Genomic DNA, 16,899 nt, shown 5'->3' with positions numbered 1-16,899 from the left:
AATTCATTTATGTTTCTTAAATATTTCAATATTTTCATTTTAAAATGTATGATGGTTAAGCATAACTTACCTTGGTTTCTATTTACTGTTTCTAAGTGCTATTCACTAGGCCATTAGATTGAAAATTATTTGTTTTATAGTAATTATTTGATACAACGAGATAAAAGTATTTAAAATATTATGTAAATAAGTCAACTCTATTGTTTCTAAAGGCCTTCTTACCTTCCTTCTGATCCTGGGCTGTTTAAAGGTGCATCCTCATCAGTACTATCCTCTACGTTTTCTACAAAAAAATGTTTAAAATGTAAGCATTGTCCCTATGTCACAGTTTGGTGACTGCAATCCATATGCTGTAATAAACAACAGCTCAAAATCTCAATATGGGCACGATGGTTTTAGTAACTGAATCTAAATAGACAGAATTGTAGAAAAGTATTTCTAAAACTCTCCTTTGATTGTGTGTTCTAGAATGAGTAAAACATGTTCAAATAGGAAAACCATGACTTTGAATGGTATAGTATAGAAGAATAACAGCCTTCTGAATGAAATGGGTACATATGACTATTGCAGAATCATGTATGTATCCTGTACCATCCAAACATACAAGAATCTACTGTTTAAAATATAAAGTAAACACTACATGGGCCTCCTCTAATGTACTAAGCCAACCAAGAATACTACATGAAGTATAAATATAGTTGTTATACTTTATCAGTTATGCCAATGTACTTAGATATTTTCCTTTTTTAATTTCTGTATTTTGCTTCATATAGAAAGAGAGAAGATGTGTATGAGGGTGTTCAGAACACACATATCAGCATGCAGCTCATTCACATGAACACAGAAGACAAAACCAATAGGTTTGCATGCAACAGCTCTGTAAACTAATACAAAGAAACCACTGCTATTTCAGAACAACTGTAGCCAACTAGTGAAAAGGGAGAAGAATTAAACATATAAAACTGTTAGGAAGTCAGTAAATAAAACAGTCACAGAAAGTAAACGACTTAAAATGCCAGCGAGCCCCTAACATCGGTGTAGGCTGTTTTAATGTATGTATTTTATTATAAAATCATTCCATAAATCTAAAGACAAAATTATGGGCGACATATACATTAAAGAACAATATATACAGTTCATCCCCTTTTAATTTTAAATTTTATATAATACAGGTAGACTACGGCACCATTAGTCAATTGATTCATTTCTCTCCACAAATGTTCCCTTCCTTTCTCATTGTTCAGTAAGACTTGGTACTATTATCTAAAATAGAATCATATCTAGGACTCACTCAAAGGGGTTTATTTTCTGAAGTGAAAAAAATGGTGATTTTGAAGACAATATGTATCTCATTAGAGGAAGGCTCAAGGACTTGCTTCACAGAAAGGATAATTGAGTTCTAAGGTACTGAATTAGTAAAGAATATAGAAAATTATGTTATGAAGAAATGACAAACCTAGCCTCTGTTTTCCCATGTGTTTTAACAGCAGGCTAAGATTTGCTAGTATTTATCTTGCAGAGTGTGACAGAATTAAATGTTAAACATCATGCAAGTGCTTCGTAAAAGCTCTTAACTCCTGCTTATGCCTGTACGCCTTAGTTAGAGATAATGGTGTCTTCACAGAACCAGTCTGGCCAGAGCCCAGAGGATCCCACCCAGAGGGTCACCAACTCAGACCCTCTTCAGTACCAAGTTTGGTCTGAAGTATTATAGTTATCTGGGCAGCAGGACACACCAACAACTCACTGTTGTACTCTCAACTCTGAGAACACAACTCTAGCCCAAAATTAGCTTCTTTTCTTATCACAGTAGCTTTAAAGTAGCTTTAAAGCCAAAGACAAAACAAAACTCCCAAATACCCTAAAGTTAATCTATATCATTATAAAGTTTCACTGTCTCACTTCACTGGAAGTTAACCAAATAGCTGGATTTTAAAAGTCTTCCTTTAAAGTTATTCTTTTAAAACATATGTGTGTGTGTGTGTNCTTCCTTCTGATCCTGGGCTGTTTAAAGGTGCATCCTCATCAGTACTATCCTCTACGTTTTCTACAAAAAAATGTTTAAAATGTAAGCATTGTCCCTATGTCACAGTTTGGTGACTGCAATCCATATGCTGTAATAAACAACAGCTCAAAATCTCAATATGGGCACGATGGTTTTAGTAACTGAATCTAAATAGACAGAATTGTAGAAAAGTATTTCTAAAAACTCTCCTTTGATTGTGTGTTCTAGAATGAGTAAAACATGTTCAAATAGGAAAACCATGACTTTGAATGGTATAGTATAGAAGAATAACAGCCTTCTGAATGAAATGGGTACATATGACTATTGCAGAATCATGTATGTATCCTGTACCATCCAAACATACAAGAATCTACTGTTTAAAAATATAAAGTAAACACTACATGGGCCTCCTCTAATGTACTAAGCCAACCAAGAATACTACATGAAGTATAAATATAGTTGTTATACTTTATCAGTTATGCCAATGTACTTAGATATTTTTCCTTTTTTAATTTCTGTATTTTTGCTTCATATAGAAAGAGAGAAGATGTGTATGAGGGTGTTCAGAACACACATATCAGCATGCAGCTCATTCACATGAACACAGAAGACAAAACCAATAGGTTTGCATGCAACAGCTCTGTAAACTAATACAAAGAAACCACTGCTATTTCAGAACAACTGTAGCCAACTAGTGAAAAGGGAGAAGAATTAAACATATAAAACTGTTAGGAAGTCAGTAAATAAAACAGTCACAGAAAGTAAACGACTTAAAATGCCAGCGAGCCCCTAACATCGGTGTAGGCTGTTTTAATGTATGTATTTTATTATAAAAATCATTCCATAAATCTAAAGACAAAATTATGGGCGACATATACATTAAAGAACAATATATACAGTTCATCCCCTTTTAATTTTAAATTTTATATAATACAGGTAGACTACGGCACCATTAGTCAATTGATTCATTTCTCTCCACAAATGTTCCCTTCCTTTCTCATTGTTCAGTAAGACTTGGTACTATTATCTAAAATAGAATCATATCTAGGACTCACTCAAAGGGGTTTATTTTCTGAAGTGAAAAAAATGGTGATTTTGAAGACAATATGTATCTCATTAGAGGAAGGCTCAAGGACTTGCTTCACAGAAAGGATAATTGAGTTCTAAGGTACTGAATTAGTAAAGAATATAGAAAATTATGTTATGAAGAAATGACAAACCTAGCCTCTGTTTTCCCATGTGTTTTAACAGCAGGCTAAGATTTGCTAGTATTTATCTTGCAGAGTGTGACAGAATTAAATGTTAAACATCATGCAAGTGCTTCGTAAAAAGCTCTTAACTCCTGCTTATGCCTGTACGCCTTAGTTAGAGATAATGGTGTCTTCACAGAACCAGTCTGGCCAGAGCCCAGAGGATCCCACCCAGAGGGTCACCAACTCAGACCCTCTTCAGTACCAAGTTTGGTCTGAAGTATTATAGTTATCTGGGCAGCAGGACACACCAACAACTCACTGTTGTACTCTCAACTCTGAGAACACAACTCTAGCCCAAAATTAGCTTCTTTTCTTATCACAGTAGCTTTAAAGTAGCTTTAAAGCCAAAGACAAAACAAAACTCCCAAATACCCTAAAGTTAATCTATATCATTATAAAGTTTCACTGTCTCACTTCACTGGAAGTTAACCAAATAGCTGGATTTTTAAAAGTCTTCCTTTAAAGTTATTCTTTTAAAAACATATGTGTGTGTGTGTGTGTGTGTGTGTGTGTGTGTGTGTGTGTGTAATTTAAAATTTAACATTGCAGCCCCTGAGACTGCTGTACTTAGAAAGGTCTGTTTGGAAAACTGGACTTTGGCTGACATATGAAAACAGCTCTCAGAGGGTCTCAACTATTAACCAATAAAAGTGGCTCACTGTATTTGCATTCATTAGAAACTGCAAATAACATGGCTTATGCTGAACACTTGCTTTCCTTCTGGAAGTCTAGACCAACAGAAGGTACATATGTCACTCACCATCCCCAGTAAAACCCTTGGGCACTGAGCATCTCCTGGACTTTCCTGGATATAAACATTGCACCAATATTGCTGCGTTTTTTGTTCTGGGGAAAGAAAGTACTCTGTGTGATCTCTCGTGAGAGGGAGAGAGATACAAATGCCTGGACATGGATTCCTCCAGAGGCCATCTGTGTCTTTTCCCCTTATGAACATTGATATCATAAATCTTAAGTCATGAATACAACCATATGCTAAGCCCTGTGAGTCTTCTAGCAAATCTCTGATGATAGTGGTGACCTTTGAGATCCCAACACAGATACAGAAAAATCAGGATGTTCTTTAAAAGCTACAAAAGTACAACCCTGTGAGCATGGGGCGCTGGCCCTGGTTCATCCTCTAGCCCTAAGTTTCATCATTCCATGTCATGAACTTGCTGCTCTGGAGCATCAACCTGTTTGTAGGCCTCAGGTACACAAAAGTGTGGCTAAATTCCGATGCCTTAGATTTTGCTGCCCCTGTGCCTGGAGCGACTCTCTGGCCCCAATTCAACCTTGTCTTTTCCTGGCTAACTCTTTTTCTTCACTTATATTTTAGCTTAAATGTCACCTCGTCCAGAAAGCCTTCATTAACTCCTCCATTCTTGTTAGGTGGTCCTACTCTGTGCTCCCATAAATCTACAGATCTCAATCATTGCCTTCACTGCAATATATCATAATCCATTCATAGTCTCTCCTCCTCAGCAGGGCATCAAGTCCATAAGGGACAAGATCAGCATCTCACTCATCTTTGAATCCCAGCATACAGCCCAATGATTGTGATAAAACTGGAGAACAACTAAATGATTTTTAAAGCAATGTACCTATGACTTTCTAGCTTCTGTGGATTTAAATTTCATTGTTTTCTCATCTCATGCTTTTTATTTAGCTCCTTTCGTCTAGAAGAGCCCCGGTTCCTAGGGCAAATTTCTACCATGAGTCATAGGTTACATTAGCTGAATGAGTTCCTACTCTCTGCTTCTGACCCTTCTTTAAGCTCCAGAAAATTGAAATTTGTTTGAAAGTTGGAAAACAGTAACACTGCTCATCAAATTACCAATTTAATATTCTTCTGCACATAAAAACATCAAATAATTTATCTTTCGAGTTAAAAGAGAGCATATATTACTATGAATTGAGCCACTAAGAAGAACAAAGAGAAGGAGAAGGAGAAAAAGAAGGAGGAGAAAGATGAAGAAGGAGGAGAAAGATAAAGAAGAAGAGGAGGAGGAGAGGAAGAAGAAGGAGGAAGAGAAAGAAGAGGAGGAGGGAAAAAAGAAGAGGAGGACAGACTGGGGAGGAGAAGGAAGAGAGAGAGGGAGAGGAAGAGTGAGAGGGACAGAGGAAGGAGGAGGCAAAGAAACATGCTTGATAACATATGGAATGGAAAAAGGCTAGTTATAATGCCAGGTACTTGAACAGCCTGACCAATATTGTTTCAACTTGTTCTGATAAAATCCTTTGGATAGTTTTGTTCAGTTTACAATATTTAAAAGTGTGTGCCTAAATTTACAAAAATAAAACAGATAAGAATATACATATATATATATACACACACACACACACACACAAAGATATATACAGAAGAAAGTTATTTATGAGGTTAAAACAATAGATGCACGTTAATAGATATATTTAAAAATTTTAACAGAACATATATATTATGTTTTTCTATAAGAAAGAGAAAGAAGACAGGGGGTTTATGAAACTGGAGCCACAACTGGAACTTAAATAATAAAAGAGACAACTAACAAAAGCATACTTCTTTAAACATCTAGGAATTTTAAAATCAAGAATGTTTAATAAAGATAAAAGACTTAGTGTGTTTGTGGCCATGGATACATTTCAAAAAAGATCATGCAAAAACCACTTGACCGCCAATAAAAATCTTTAAAATAAGATGTACCACAATTAGTGTACATGAACAATTAGTAATTCATGCAGCTGTAGGATACACAGAAAGCTAAACATACTTACCTAATGGTACGCTATCTAGATCTGTGTAAATAACAGCAAAAAGGAAACAAAAAGCAATACTCCAATCAAAACAGATTCAATGTTAAAAACTCCCACATAAAACAAGATTATGTACCATTTACATGTAGAATAGATGCCATAGCAAACACTTATAAATTTATTTTTAAGGCAGTGAGATACACAGAGTAAAGTAATGAAACTTGGTTAATATTTTAAGTAATTTAGATAACCAATACGAAAACTTGATTGGTCTTCTTTGCCCATAAAAACTAATTGCTTAATAAGGTTAAGTAAGCCATTTTAAGTTGGTAATCATTTCTTGGAATGACAACAATTACCTTGCCAAAATGTACACATGCAAATTAAAGAAAGAATAATTATTAAAAGCATGAGTAAATATAGCATCTATTCAGTCAAGCCATAGGGGAAAGGGATATACTATACCATGTTGAAAAAGCAAAGCTACCATGCAAATTCATTTAACTAAAATCGAATACAAATTACCTTGTAAAGCATGGCCTAGTAAAGCATCTAGCTCAGGATTTAATTCTGCCTTCTCTTTCAACATATGGAATAAGAGCTGGTTTTGGGTAGCACTGGTTATTTCTGTTTGTTTGAGTCGACCTTCCAGTACTTTAATTTGAGCCTCTTTCTGGGCGGCCTGAAGACCCTGAAACACAACAAAAAATTATCTTAGGTCATATTAAACAGGATCTACTACACAAAGATCTGTATCAAACAGCAAATGAATATGATATATGGGCTTGACATCAGACAGACCTTGAGTCATCCCAGCTCCTCCACTAACTGGCTTAGTGATCATGGACAAGTTCACCTGTCCAAGATGTTATCTTCTGGATTCTCAGTTTCCTCATATGCAAAATGAGATCAATAATAATTACCTCTTGGCACATTGTGAAAATTAAGTGAGATGGCGTAAGAACAGAAAGAGTCTAACAGTCCCAACATGGAAAAAAAAAGTGAGTCAGAAACCATTATCGTCTTCAACATTTGGGCAGGGTTTTCTTACAGGTGACAAATTAGAGACTTTACATTCAAAATAAGAGAATGATTAAATTATTTTTTCTTTTCTGATTCACTTTTGATCTGTAAAGAATCAATGTTAAATTAGTTATGATATCAAATTTGTTTGCATACTGAGAAATATTTTCTGATTTTCCTTTGTTAAAGCAAAAGGGGAATTATTTCTTAAGCTGTTTATCTGCTCTAATAAACAAACATAATAGATGACATGCTAATGAAATTGATCTAAATATTTCTCACTCTTCCTGACTCTAAAGAAGGGTAAAAGAAATACTTTCCAATTATGAATAATCTTCTTCCTTATTACAGAGCGAAGGGTTACTACAGAAAGATAAATAAAACTACAGTGAATTAGTCAAAACTTAGGTTTTCAGTAATAGTGTGGTTATATCTTACCTTATTAATGCCCATTGACAGGAAGTGATCTAGCAGGTATCGAGCTTCTGTAAGGGTGCAGGCATTAATGACTGCAGTAACATCCAATGTCTCACCTTCTTCCTATATAAAATCAGCACAATACGATGACCATTACTTTGAGCTGAAAACAGAAGGTAAGAGCCTATTGTTTCATATATTTATTTCCTAGTATTGGGTTAGCTAACGAGATGCTCAGATAAGTGCAATATATGATCATTACCCCAAGAAACATAGGGTTTAGTTGAAAAGATAAGATACCTTTAAGCAGCTAAGAATTCAAAGTGGGATGTAAAAATGACCCATGTGTTACATAAACAATAAATGTTATCACACAATCAGCAGAGAAATCTGAAAAGCAAGCAGGAAGTGGCATACATGTAAAATCCAAGCATTAGATTAGACCAATAAATAGAAAACACCTTCATGTAAAAACTCAAAGTGCTTTGAATAATAAACAATACAAAAGTACTTTTCATTAAGCCATTACACTTTTCAAAAAATTACAAACCTTTGCTTCTTCCATCTGCATTATGTTGGCTTGACAATCAGAAATACTGTCGTTGATGTAATCTATATTAGCAATCAGTGACTCCATCTCTTCATTGATATTAGCCACATTTTTATCTCCCTCTCCATTCTCCTTAACTATCTTCTCCCTTCTTTTTGAAAGTTTCTCTCGTCTTTTGTCAGTTCCTCCCGTTGCTATTGAGAAAGCAGGTTGGATTTTAAGAAATTATGTTCATCTATTTATATACAGTAGAATCAAAACCCCCCAAAAACTTGGTAAGTGTTAAATTTACCCAGGAAACAAAATTGGAAGAGTAAAATTAACAGTCAGCTAAGGGGGAGAATATCTACTTTCTATTTCCCACACCTTGAGGAGTCTATTCATATCTGCCTCCATGTTGGAAATGGTCATCTTCTGCATGATGATGTCTGTGACTCTGCGCTCAAGGAGCTGCCACTTCATGCGGGCTGTCTTGGAAATAAACACTCGGCCAGTCAATCCTTTCCTCTGATATTTTTTCCTATAATCATATAAAACAGACAAGCATAATTACTTATGCACTTATTTGATTGTGTACTGCCAAATAATGAGCCATTTTTTCATTTAAGTACAACATTCCGTATTAATGGCCAAGAAGATTACGTCAGCAGGAACAGAATTATGTAGACCTGGTTCCATTTGTTGTGGGCGCTGGTAAGGCCTGGACTCTCGCCACAGGAATTCTCATTTTCTGCTGGACTCCTGTCCTTGATGCATCTGTTTCGACAGCAGCTGCACTGGAACTTGTGTCCTGAGCAGGGGCATCAGATGAACTCAGCTTCCGAGTAACTTTCCCAGCCACTTTATCTGACATGGGTCTTACTTGCCGACGAAGAGCTGTAACCTGAAATTGCAGCAGAGGTTGACTCATTCTCTTAGTCTATAGAAAGACATCATATATCTCAAAGTCAGAATGTTTCTTCCAAATGGTCAGCTTGCTTACTGTACCTCTTCCGTTTTGCGACGTAGAACCACTTCTTGGTTTCTTTTTTGGGCTTCCAAAAGTCTAAGTTGATGCTGTAAAATAATATTAAATAAGTGGAAATACTAAAGTGAAAGACACAATATTTCCTATTCCTATCCCCATACCCCTGGGAACTATGAGTTCTTAGCAGGATCTGAGTCAACAACCTTGTATACATTATTACAGGTACAGCTGTTTATTCCAACAAACACAAATAAATACAGATATACCTAATCCCTTTTTGAAAAAAATGAAAGGTTATCTCTGTGTTGCATACTTAAATTTGATACATTTGGTGCTTACCACATGCAAGTACTTTTATAAATTCTTTACAAATGTTATCTTATTTAATTTTGTTAGATATTTTGTTTTAGTTGCTGTTTGAGGCACAAATAGGAAGAAACAAAGTTTAGAATATTTTCAATAGAGTCATCTTATAATATATACAATAATTATAAACCGTTGTAGACATAGGAAGAATATATATTGATTAGTACCTTGTAATAACTATGGATCTTATGGTGGATAAAGTAAATGGACAATAAAACATGTCTGCATGCATAATTGACTATTAATTTGTTTCCAGGTACTCTCAAAATAAAGATAACTAATTAGGATTACTTCAAGCCATTCTACAGGCATATAATTTAAGAAAAAAATTTGGACTTAAAAAGAACTCAGAGGCCGGGAGCGGTGGCTCATGCCTGTAATCCCAACATTTTGGGAGGTCGAGGTGGGAGAATCACTTGAGGTCAGGAGTTCGAGACCAGTCCGGTCAACATGGCAAAACCCTGTCTCTACTAAAAATACAAAATTAGCCAGGCATGGTGGCACGTGCCTGTAATCTCAGCTACTCGGGAGGCTGAGGTGGGAGAATCGCTTGAACCCAGGAGGCGGAGGCTGCGGTGAGCCAAGACTGAACCACTGCACTGCAGCCTGGAGGACAGAGCAAGACTCCATCTCATAAAAAAAAAAAAAAAAAAAAAAAAGAAAGGAAAGAAAACAAAGGCAAAAGAAAGAACTTATATCTTAATTCCAGTTCTATCATTTATTCAATTCTGTGATCTTGGACAAAGTTTTAAGAATGACAGATAATCTTTGCTACAACTCTCCTTTCTAGTACTTAAATCCTGTTATGTTAAACAATAATCCATCGTGTTTACTTAGCATTCAAATTCAAACAGATCATTCATTTTAGGTTCTATGTATATTTCTGCACTCATCAGATGGAATATCCTTGAGGAGATGAGATGACTTCACCTTATCACAAACTACAATCTGTACCATTCCACCACAATGATTGAGATTATAAATAGCAAAATTTTAATGTGTTTTTTAAATTAGGATGAATTAATCAAAAGACTTTTTAGAAATTATCAATATAGTCTTTGAAACATTCCTTACTATCAGGTTCAATTTCTGCGCTATTAAAAATCAAATCTGTCAAAGTCTCATTCATTATTTTAATCATATGTATGTAAATGTCACCCTGAACTTCTAAGGTTCAAAGATGAATAATGACAAGGAACCAAATTTAAAAGGAGGCCAATTACAACAAAGGTAACAAATAACAAGGGAGGAGCTTTCGTTGATAGGGAGTATGACTGTTAGCTTTATATGGGATTAGCTCGAAGCACTGGATTTCATTTGTTTATTCAGTTGGAATAATGCTAACTATAGGCATTCATGAATGTTATGGGAAAAGATTCAAATAAAGTTCCCAATCCTAGGAAGTTCAATATTGATCTCCCTATATCTTAAGTCCCATGAACTGTTAATAACCTGAATATAGGTAGCATACCACTGAGAAGAGTTAAATTCCTTACTTCCCATTGTCAAAGATTATTCATTAAAATATAAAATAAACAGACAAAAAAGGAAAGAATCCCAAACGTCTATCAACTGATGTATGGGACAAAGAAAATTATTCTATCTATACAACCATAAAAGGGAGGATGACGATGTCTGGATTACATGTTATAACATGGCTGACCCTTGAAAAATCATCGGTTGTTAAATAAAAGAAACCAGACACAGGGCTGTCGCGGTCAGTGGCTTCACATCCCTTAATCCCAAAGCCCTTTAGCCGGAGGCCGAACGCGGTATTAGTTGTGGATCATCATTTGAGGTCAGGAGTTGCGTGACACCGAGGTCTGGCACGAACCATGATGAAAAATTCCCATCTCTTACTAAAATACAAAAAGTAGTCAGGTGTGGTGGGCATGCCTGTTAGTTCCCAGTGCATGCTCTAGGTAGGACTGAGGCACGGAAAATGGCCTTGAACACTGGCAAAGAAGTTTTTTAAGAGTTCTTTCTAGTTTTTCATCTGAGGGGAGGCAGAGAATTGGAGTGAGTACAAGATTCCCTATGCATTTGCACTCTCGAGCTCTGTGGTGACTCAAAGCTAAGACTCTGTCTCAGAACAAAAAAAAAAAAAAACAGGCAAAGACACTCAAAAGGACCACATCTGGAGGTCTTATGATTTCCAATTTGTTACTGTACTGCAATGTCCATCAGAGACAGAAATGGAATAGATTAGCCTGGCTTGCCAGGGGCCAGGGGCAATATTTTGAGTGACTACCAGTGCCCTATAGTGATCTTCCTGGAGTAATTAAAATTTCTGAATTATGGAGAGTGGTGATCATTCCACCACTTTGTGAGATGCACTAAAAAAACATGAATTGTATACTTTTAAAAGTAATTTTTAGGATATTCCGTGAAAGTAAATTTTACATATGTCTCAACTTTTAAAAAAACAATAACAGACAATAAAAAAGATATAGGTGATATGTTAGGAATGTGCTTCTACTTGATTTCAGTAGGAACAAATTGAATAAAAACACAATTTTAAATGCCAAGAATTACTATGACCAAATTACGATCTTGATTATTAAAATACAACTTACATAGTAGGAGAAAAAAAGACAATAAATTGATAACCTAAAATTAGGGGAATCATCTGTGGACCAAAAATGACAACTATACCACATTTTCTACGCTCTAATTCTCCCTCTCCCTTCGTCTGTCCGCGCGTTTCTTCATTACATCCAAAAGATGTAGATTTCCATTTTCTATTAGAATATGCTTTATGCTTCCATATTTTTTTCCAGGGAGAGGATTTAGTGAAAAGTTGAGCGTACAGTAAAAAGGGAAGTACACGGCTGAAAACCGTAACCAATAATAAGGGAAAAAAGTGAAGCCTCTTTTTTTTCAAAGTAGGGAGACGACTTGCTGTGTCATTGTTCAGGCTAGTCTAGAACTCCTGGGTTCAAGCAATCCTCCCGCTTTAGTCTCTCAAAGTGCTGGCTGGGATTATAGGCATGAGCCACTGCACCCCGCTTCTTCTTTTAAGAAAAAAAATCATAACTATAATTTTTCACCTAAAAGAAATAATCATATTGCCAAAATTTTGAAAAGAAGAAGAAAAAAAGTCAATCATAACTTATAACTCTAACACAACTACAATTAGCATGTTGAGATGCATCCTTTGAATTTTCTCTCATTGAAATCAAGCATACATTTATTTGTAAGATGACCACGCTTTACACTTAAAGTGTGGTCATTTTTCAGATAGGCATACAGTTTCAAAATATAAATGGAATGTACCATAATTCCTTTAACCATTCCTCCCATTGTCAGGGATTTGGTGGTTTTTACTTTTTTTCACAATTACAAAGAATTCTAAAGTGAAGATTTCGATGCATAGTATTTTTACTTATTTTAGATTATTTTCTTCATTTAAATCCATGGAAGTAGAATCTTGAGTCAAAGGATACAAAAATTTTGATAGTCCTTAGAAAACCTCTTCTAATAAGGGCTGGTTGTTACTCTAGGATTATTTATAAGTACTTCTAGTGATAAAACATTCTCCAGAACCATCCTAAACTTGCTATCTTACAAAATACTGCAACTAGTTCCTTGGTCATCCTAGAGATAACCAGTCATTCTTGCCATTTACTTCTATGTCATCATCTGGAAAATAAGCCTCAAATAAAATATATAATATTACAGTGTTTTTTATGAACTCTTATACTGAATTACCATAATCCACATATTGTAATAAATGACATTTTATAATATGTATGCTTATCTATTGTCCTTAACCTGCAATTAGTAGTTAGGGTTACCAGAAATTTTTCCTCCATTTATCAAACCATCTTTTTCAATGTACAATTTTCTTACATAACTGAGAGTTAAAATCCACTTACATCTCTTTTACGTTGATCCTTTTTCAACTGAGCAATCTCTCTGTTTCTTCTAGATTCAGTCAGTCTGGCTTTCTCTTGTTCTTCTTTCATTTGCTTCATTAGGCGAACCTAATCAATTAGGTATATACATCTATTGAAATTACTCTGTCACAGCATTCATTAAATCAAGCACATATATGGAAATTCTTAGAATTCCGAATACTTAACACGGAAACATGCAGTTTTACTGCACATTTAAAATGGGCAATTCTTATTTCTGTGAGATTCATATATTTCGGTTTCTAATACATTTTTATTTGCTTAGTATTCTATACTTTTGTATTCAATATTCAGTTGTTCTGCAACTTGAAATCTTGATACTTACCTTACTATCAGTAGCTGTGTGACCTTGATCGAATTACTTTACCTCTCTAGGCTTTGGTTTGCTCATCTATAAAATGGAAATAGTATTTCCATAGCATTGGATTTTTGTGAGAACTCAACCAGTTAACACCCACACAGTGTATTAATAGTACCTGGCACTTGAATTCTCAACAACTTAATAAAGCACTTATTAATTTTTAGCTACTGTTGTTATTAGCAACTACACAACATAATAATCTAATGATAGTTATGTGCCTCATAACAACATTTAACTCAACAATGAACCACATTTAAGACAGTGGTTTCATAAGATTATAGTGGAGCTAAAAAATTCCTATTGCCTATTGATGTAATAACGTCATAATGTCACAGTACAAAGCACTACGCCCATTTGCAGTAGTACTGGTATAAACAACCCTACCGTGCTGCAAGTCATATTAAGTATAGTCCACACAATTATGTATAGTCCATAATACCTGATAAAGATAATAAATGACTATGCTATTGGTTTATGTATTTACTATACTATACTTTTTATAGTTGTTTTAGACTTATGAAAAAAAGGTAACTATAAAGCAGCCTCAGGCAAGCCCTTGAGAAGATATTTAAGAAGAAGGCATTTTTATCATAGGAGATGACAGCTCTACATGTGTTAATGCTCCTGAAGGCCTTCCAGTGAGACAAGATGGGGAGCTGAAGACGGTGATACTGATAATCCTCACTCTGCATAGGACTAGGCTATTGTGCGTGTTTGTGTTTTAGTTTTAACAAAAAAGTTTAAAAAGTAAAAAATATAAAATTTTAAATGGATAAAAGCTTACAGAATGATGATATAAAGAAAAAATATTTTGTACGGCAATAAAATGCATTTTGTGTTTTAAACTATGTGATATTTCAAAAGAGTCAAAAAGTTTTTTTTAACTTAAAATATTTATAAATACAAAAAAATTACAGTAAGCCAAGGTTAGTTTATCACTGAAGAGAGTTTTTAAAATAAATTTAGTGTAGCTTAAGTGTATACAGTATTGATAAAGTCCACAGCAGTGTATAGCTATGTCCTAGGACTTCACGTTCATTCACCATTCACTCACTGACTCACCCAGAGCAACTTATAGTCCTGCGAACTCCCTTCATGGTAAGTGCACACCTTACAGGCACACCTTGGAGACCTTGAAAGTTTGGTTCCAGAGCACCGCAAAAAGGTGAATTCACATTAAAGCAAGTCACACAAATTTATTTGCTTTCCCGGTGCATATAAAGTTAGGTTTATACTATATAGTAGTCTATCAGATGTGCAATAGCATCGTGTGTAAAAAAATAGTTTGCATGCCTTAATCAAAAAACTTAATTGTTAAAAAGAAAATACTGACAGAGACACGAAGTGAGCAAATGCTGTAGGAAAAATAGCAGCAGCAGACATCCTTAAGGCAGGGTTGCCACAAACATTCAATTTGTAAAAAATGCAATATCGGCAAAGGTCAATAAAGCAAATCACAGTAAAATCAGGTATGCCTATAAAAGTGTACAATTTTTGGCTGGGCACAGTGGCTCATGTCTTTAATCCCAGCACTTTGGTAGGTTGAGGTAGGTGGATCAGCTGAGGTCAGGAGTTTGAGATCAGCCTGACCAATATGGTGACATCCTGTCTCTACTAAAAAGGCAAAAATTAGCTGGGCATGGTGGTGTGCACCTGTAGTCCCAGCTATTTGGGAGGCTGAGAAAGGAGAACTGCTTGAACCTGGGAGGCGATAGAGTGAGACTCCCTCTCAAAAAAAAAAAAAAAGTGTACCTTTTTTATCTTTTATATTGTATTTTTTTACAATACCTTTTCTATGTTTAGATATGTTTGGATACACAAATATTTAGCATTGTGTTAAAATTGCCTAGAGTATTCAGTATAGTAACATGCTGTACAGGTTTGTAGCCCAGGAGCAACAGGCTCTACCATGTAGCCTAGGTGTGTAGTAGGCTATACCATCGAGGTTTGTGTAAGTACACTCCATGTTTGACAATCACCTAAAAATGCATTTCTCAGAACGTACCATCATTAAGTGATGCATGGTTATACTATCTAAATCACTTCCATATTTGCTATTTTATTGCTATTTTAAGAAAACTACAATGACTTTCATGATAGACGTAAAGAATAATTGATTCCTCAACAAAAACAGATAACAGATCAGGATTTGCATACTCTCTTTGGACAGGGGAAGAAAATTAGTGCTTTTCTATGTATAGGAATGATAAACACTAAATGTAAGACAGTTATTAGCTATTGGAGAATGGGGAATATGATCAGGAAGAGATAAACAGAAGGCGTACTGTGTATCTGTAATGCTTAATATTTTAAACTAGATTGTGGATACAGTGTTTGTTATGTTATTATCTATGCTTTCTTGCATATTTGAAATATTTTATGTTTTTGTTAAGCTTGCATAAGAGTTGTAAGAGAAGAAATACCCATCAATGTCTAAGAAGCCCTGATGAGCACATGATTTTCAGCTACTCTTGAATAAAGGCTTTGATGAGGAATGACTATCAGAAACAAATTCTAATTGCCAAAGGAAAGTACATCATTTGTAAGATTGGGTTACCTTTATCGAATATGGAAAGAACCACAATAGTTGTTTATTTCTTGTCCCAATTGCAAAATCATACTGAACATCAAACATTAATGGAAAAAACAATCAATACCTTTGTTTTTTTCATTTCCATCACATCCTGCTGCAATTTCTTCAATTGCTTTTCATACTGAGACTGATTTTTAAGCAACCTTGCATGTTCTTTTTGAGCTGCTTGAAGCCTCTGCAGTTCTTTATTCATGGCTTGGAGTTTCTTTTCATATTCAGACCTAACTTTTTTTGCTTTTTCTTCTGAGTAAGATTCTACTGAGCCTAAATGACCACAGGATATTGTTATATGTTTTTTGTGAGACACAGATTTTTATTTCACAGATTTACAGTCCATATCCAAAGATAAGAGCTACTTTCCAAACACTCACATCTCAGAAGACTAGGGTGTCTTTCAATCATTCTCTCTTTATTATCTACTCTTAACCTGTTTAATGATTGTTGAAGCTTATTCATTAATATGTTATGTTAAAATGTACCCAACATAAATCAAAACATTAAAACAACCATAAATTTGTATAAAGTGAGTAAACAGCCTAGGCAGATATCGGTATGAAAAAATAAAATAAATAACAATATTTAACATTATGAGACAAATTAACATATAATCTGGTCAGAAAGTATTTACAAGCTACATATAACTTTTAAATAAAAGACACAAACTGAGACTTGCAAAAACAAAACAAACAACCTTTTTTAGGTTTAATATGGCTT

At 34.8% G+C, this 16,899-nt stretch overlaps 1 protein-coding gene across 1 annotated transcript in view; it reads right to left on the bottom strand.

Moving 5' to 3' along the window:
- KIF21A (kinesin family member 21A) overlaps window positions 1–16,899 on the bottom strand; it is a 160,784-nt gene that overhangs the window by 36,207 nt on the left and 107,678 nt on the right. The window contains 11 exon segments of the mRNA XM_017861708.1: window positions 1,968–2,047; window positions 6,013–6,033; window positions 6,517–6,682; window positions 7,453–7,554; window positions 7,982–8,160; window positions 8,163–8,175; window positions 8,348–8,501; window positions 8,650–8,864; window positions 8,969–9,037; window positions 13,193–13,300; window positions 16,250–16,449. Of these exon segments, the coding sequence (XP_017717197.1) occupies window positions 1,968–2,047; window positions 6,013–6,033; window positions 6,517–6,682; window positions 7,453–7,554; window positions 7,982–8,160; window positions 8,163–8,175; window positions 8,348–8,501; window positions 8,650–8,864; window positions 8,969–9,037; window positions 13,193–13,300; window positions 16,250–16,449 (1,307 nt within the window).

This window comes from Rhinopithecus bieti, unplaced genomic scaffold, assembly GCF_001698545.2.
Source record: "Rhinopithecus bieti isolate Rb0 unplaced genomic scaffold, ASM169854v2 scaffold_62241, whole genome shotgun sequence".
In the NCBI taxonomy this organism is placed as follows: Eukaryota; Metazoa; Chordata; class Mammalia; order Primates; family Cercopithecidae; genus Rhinopithecus; species Rhinopithecus bieti.
The sequence above is the reverse complement of the archived record's forward strand: the minus strand, read 5'-3'. Positions and strand labels throughout refer to the sequence as shown.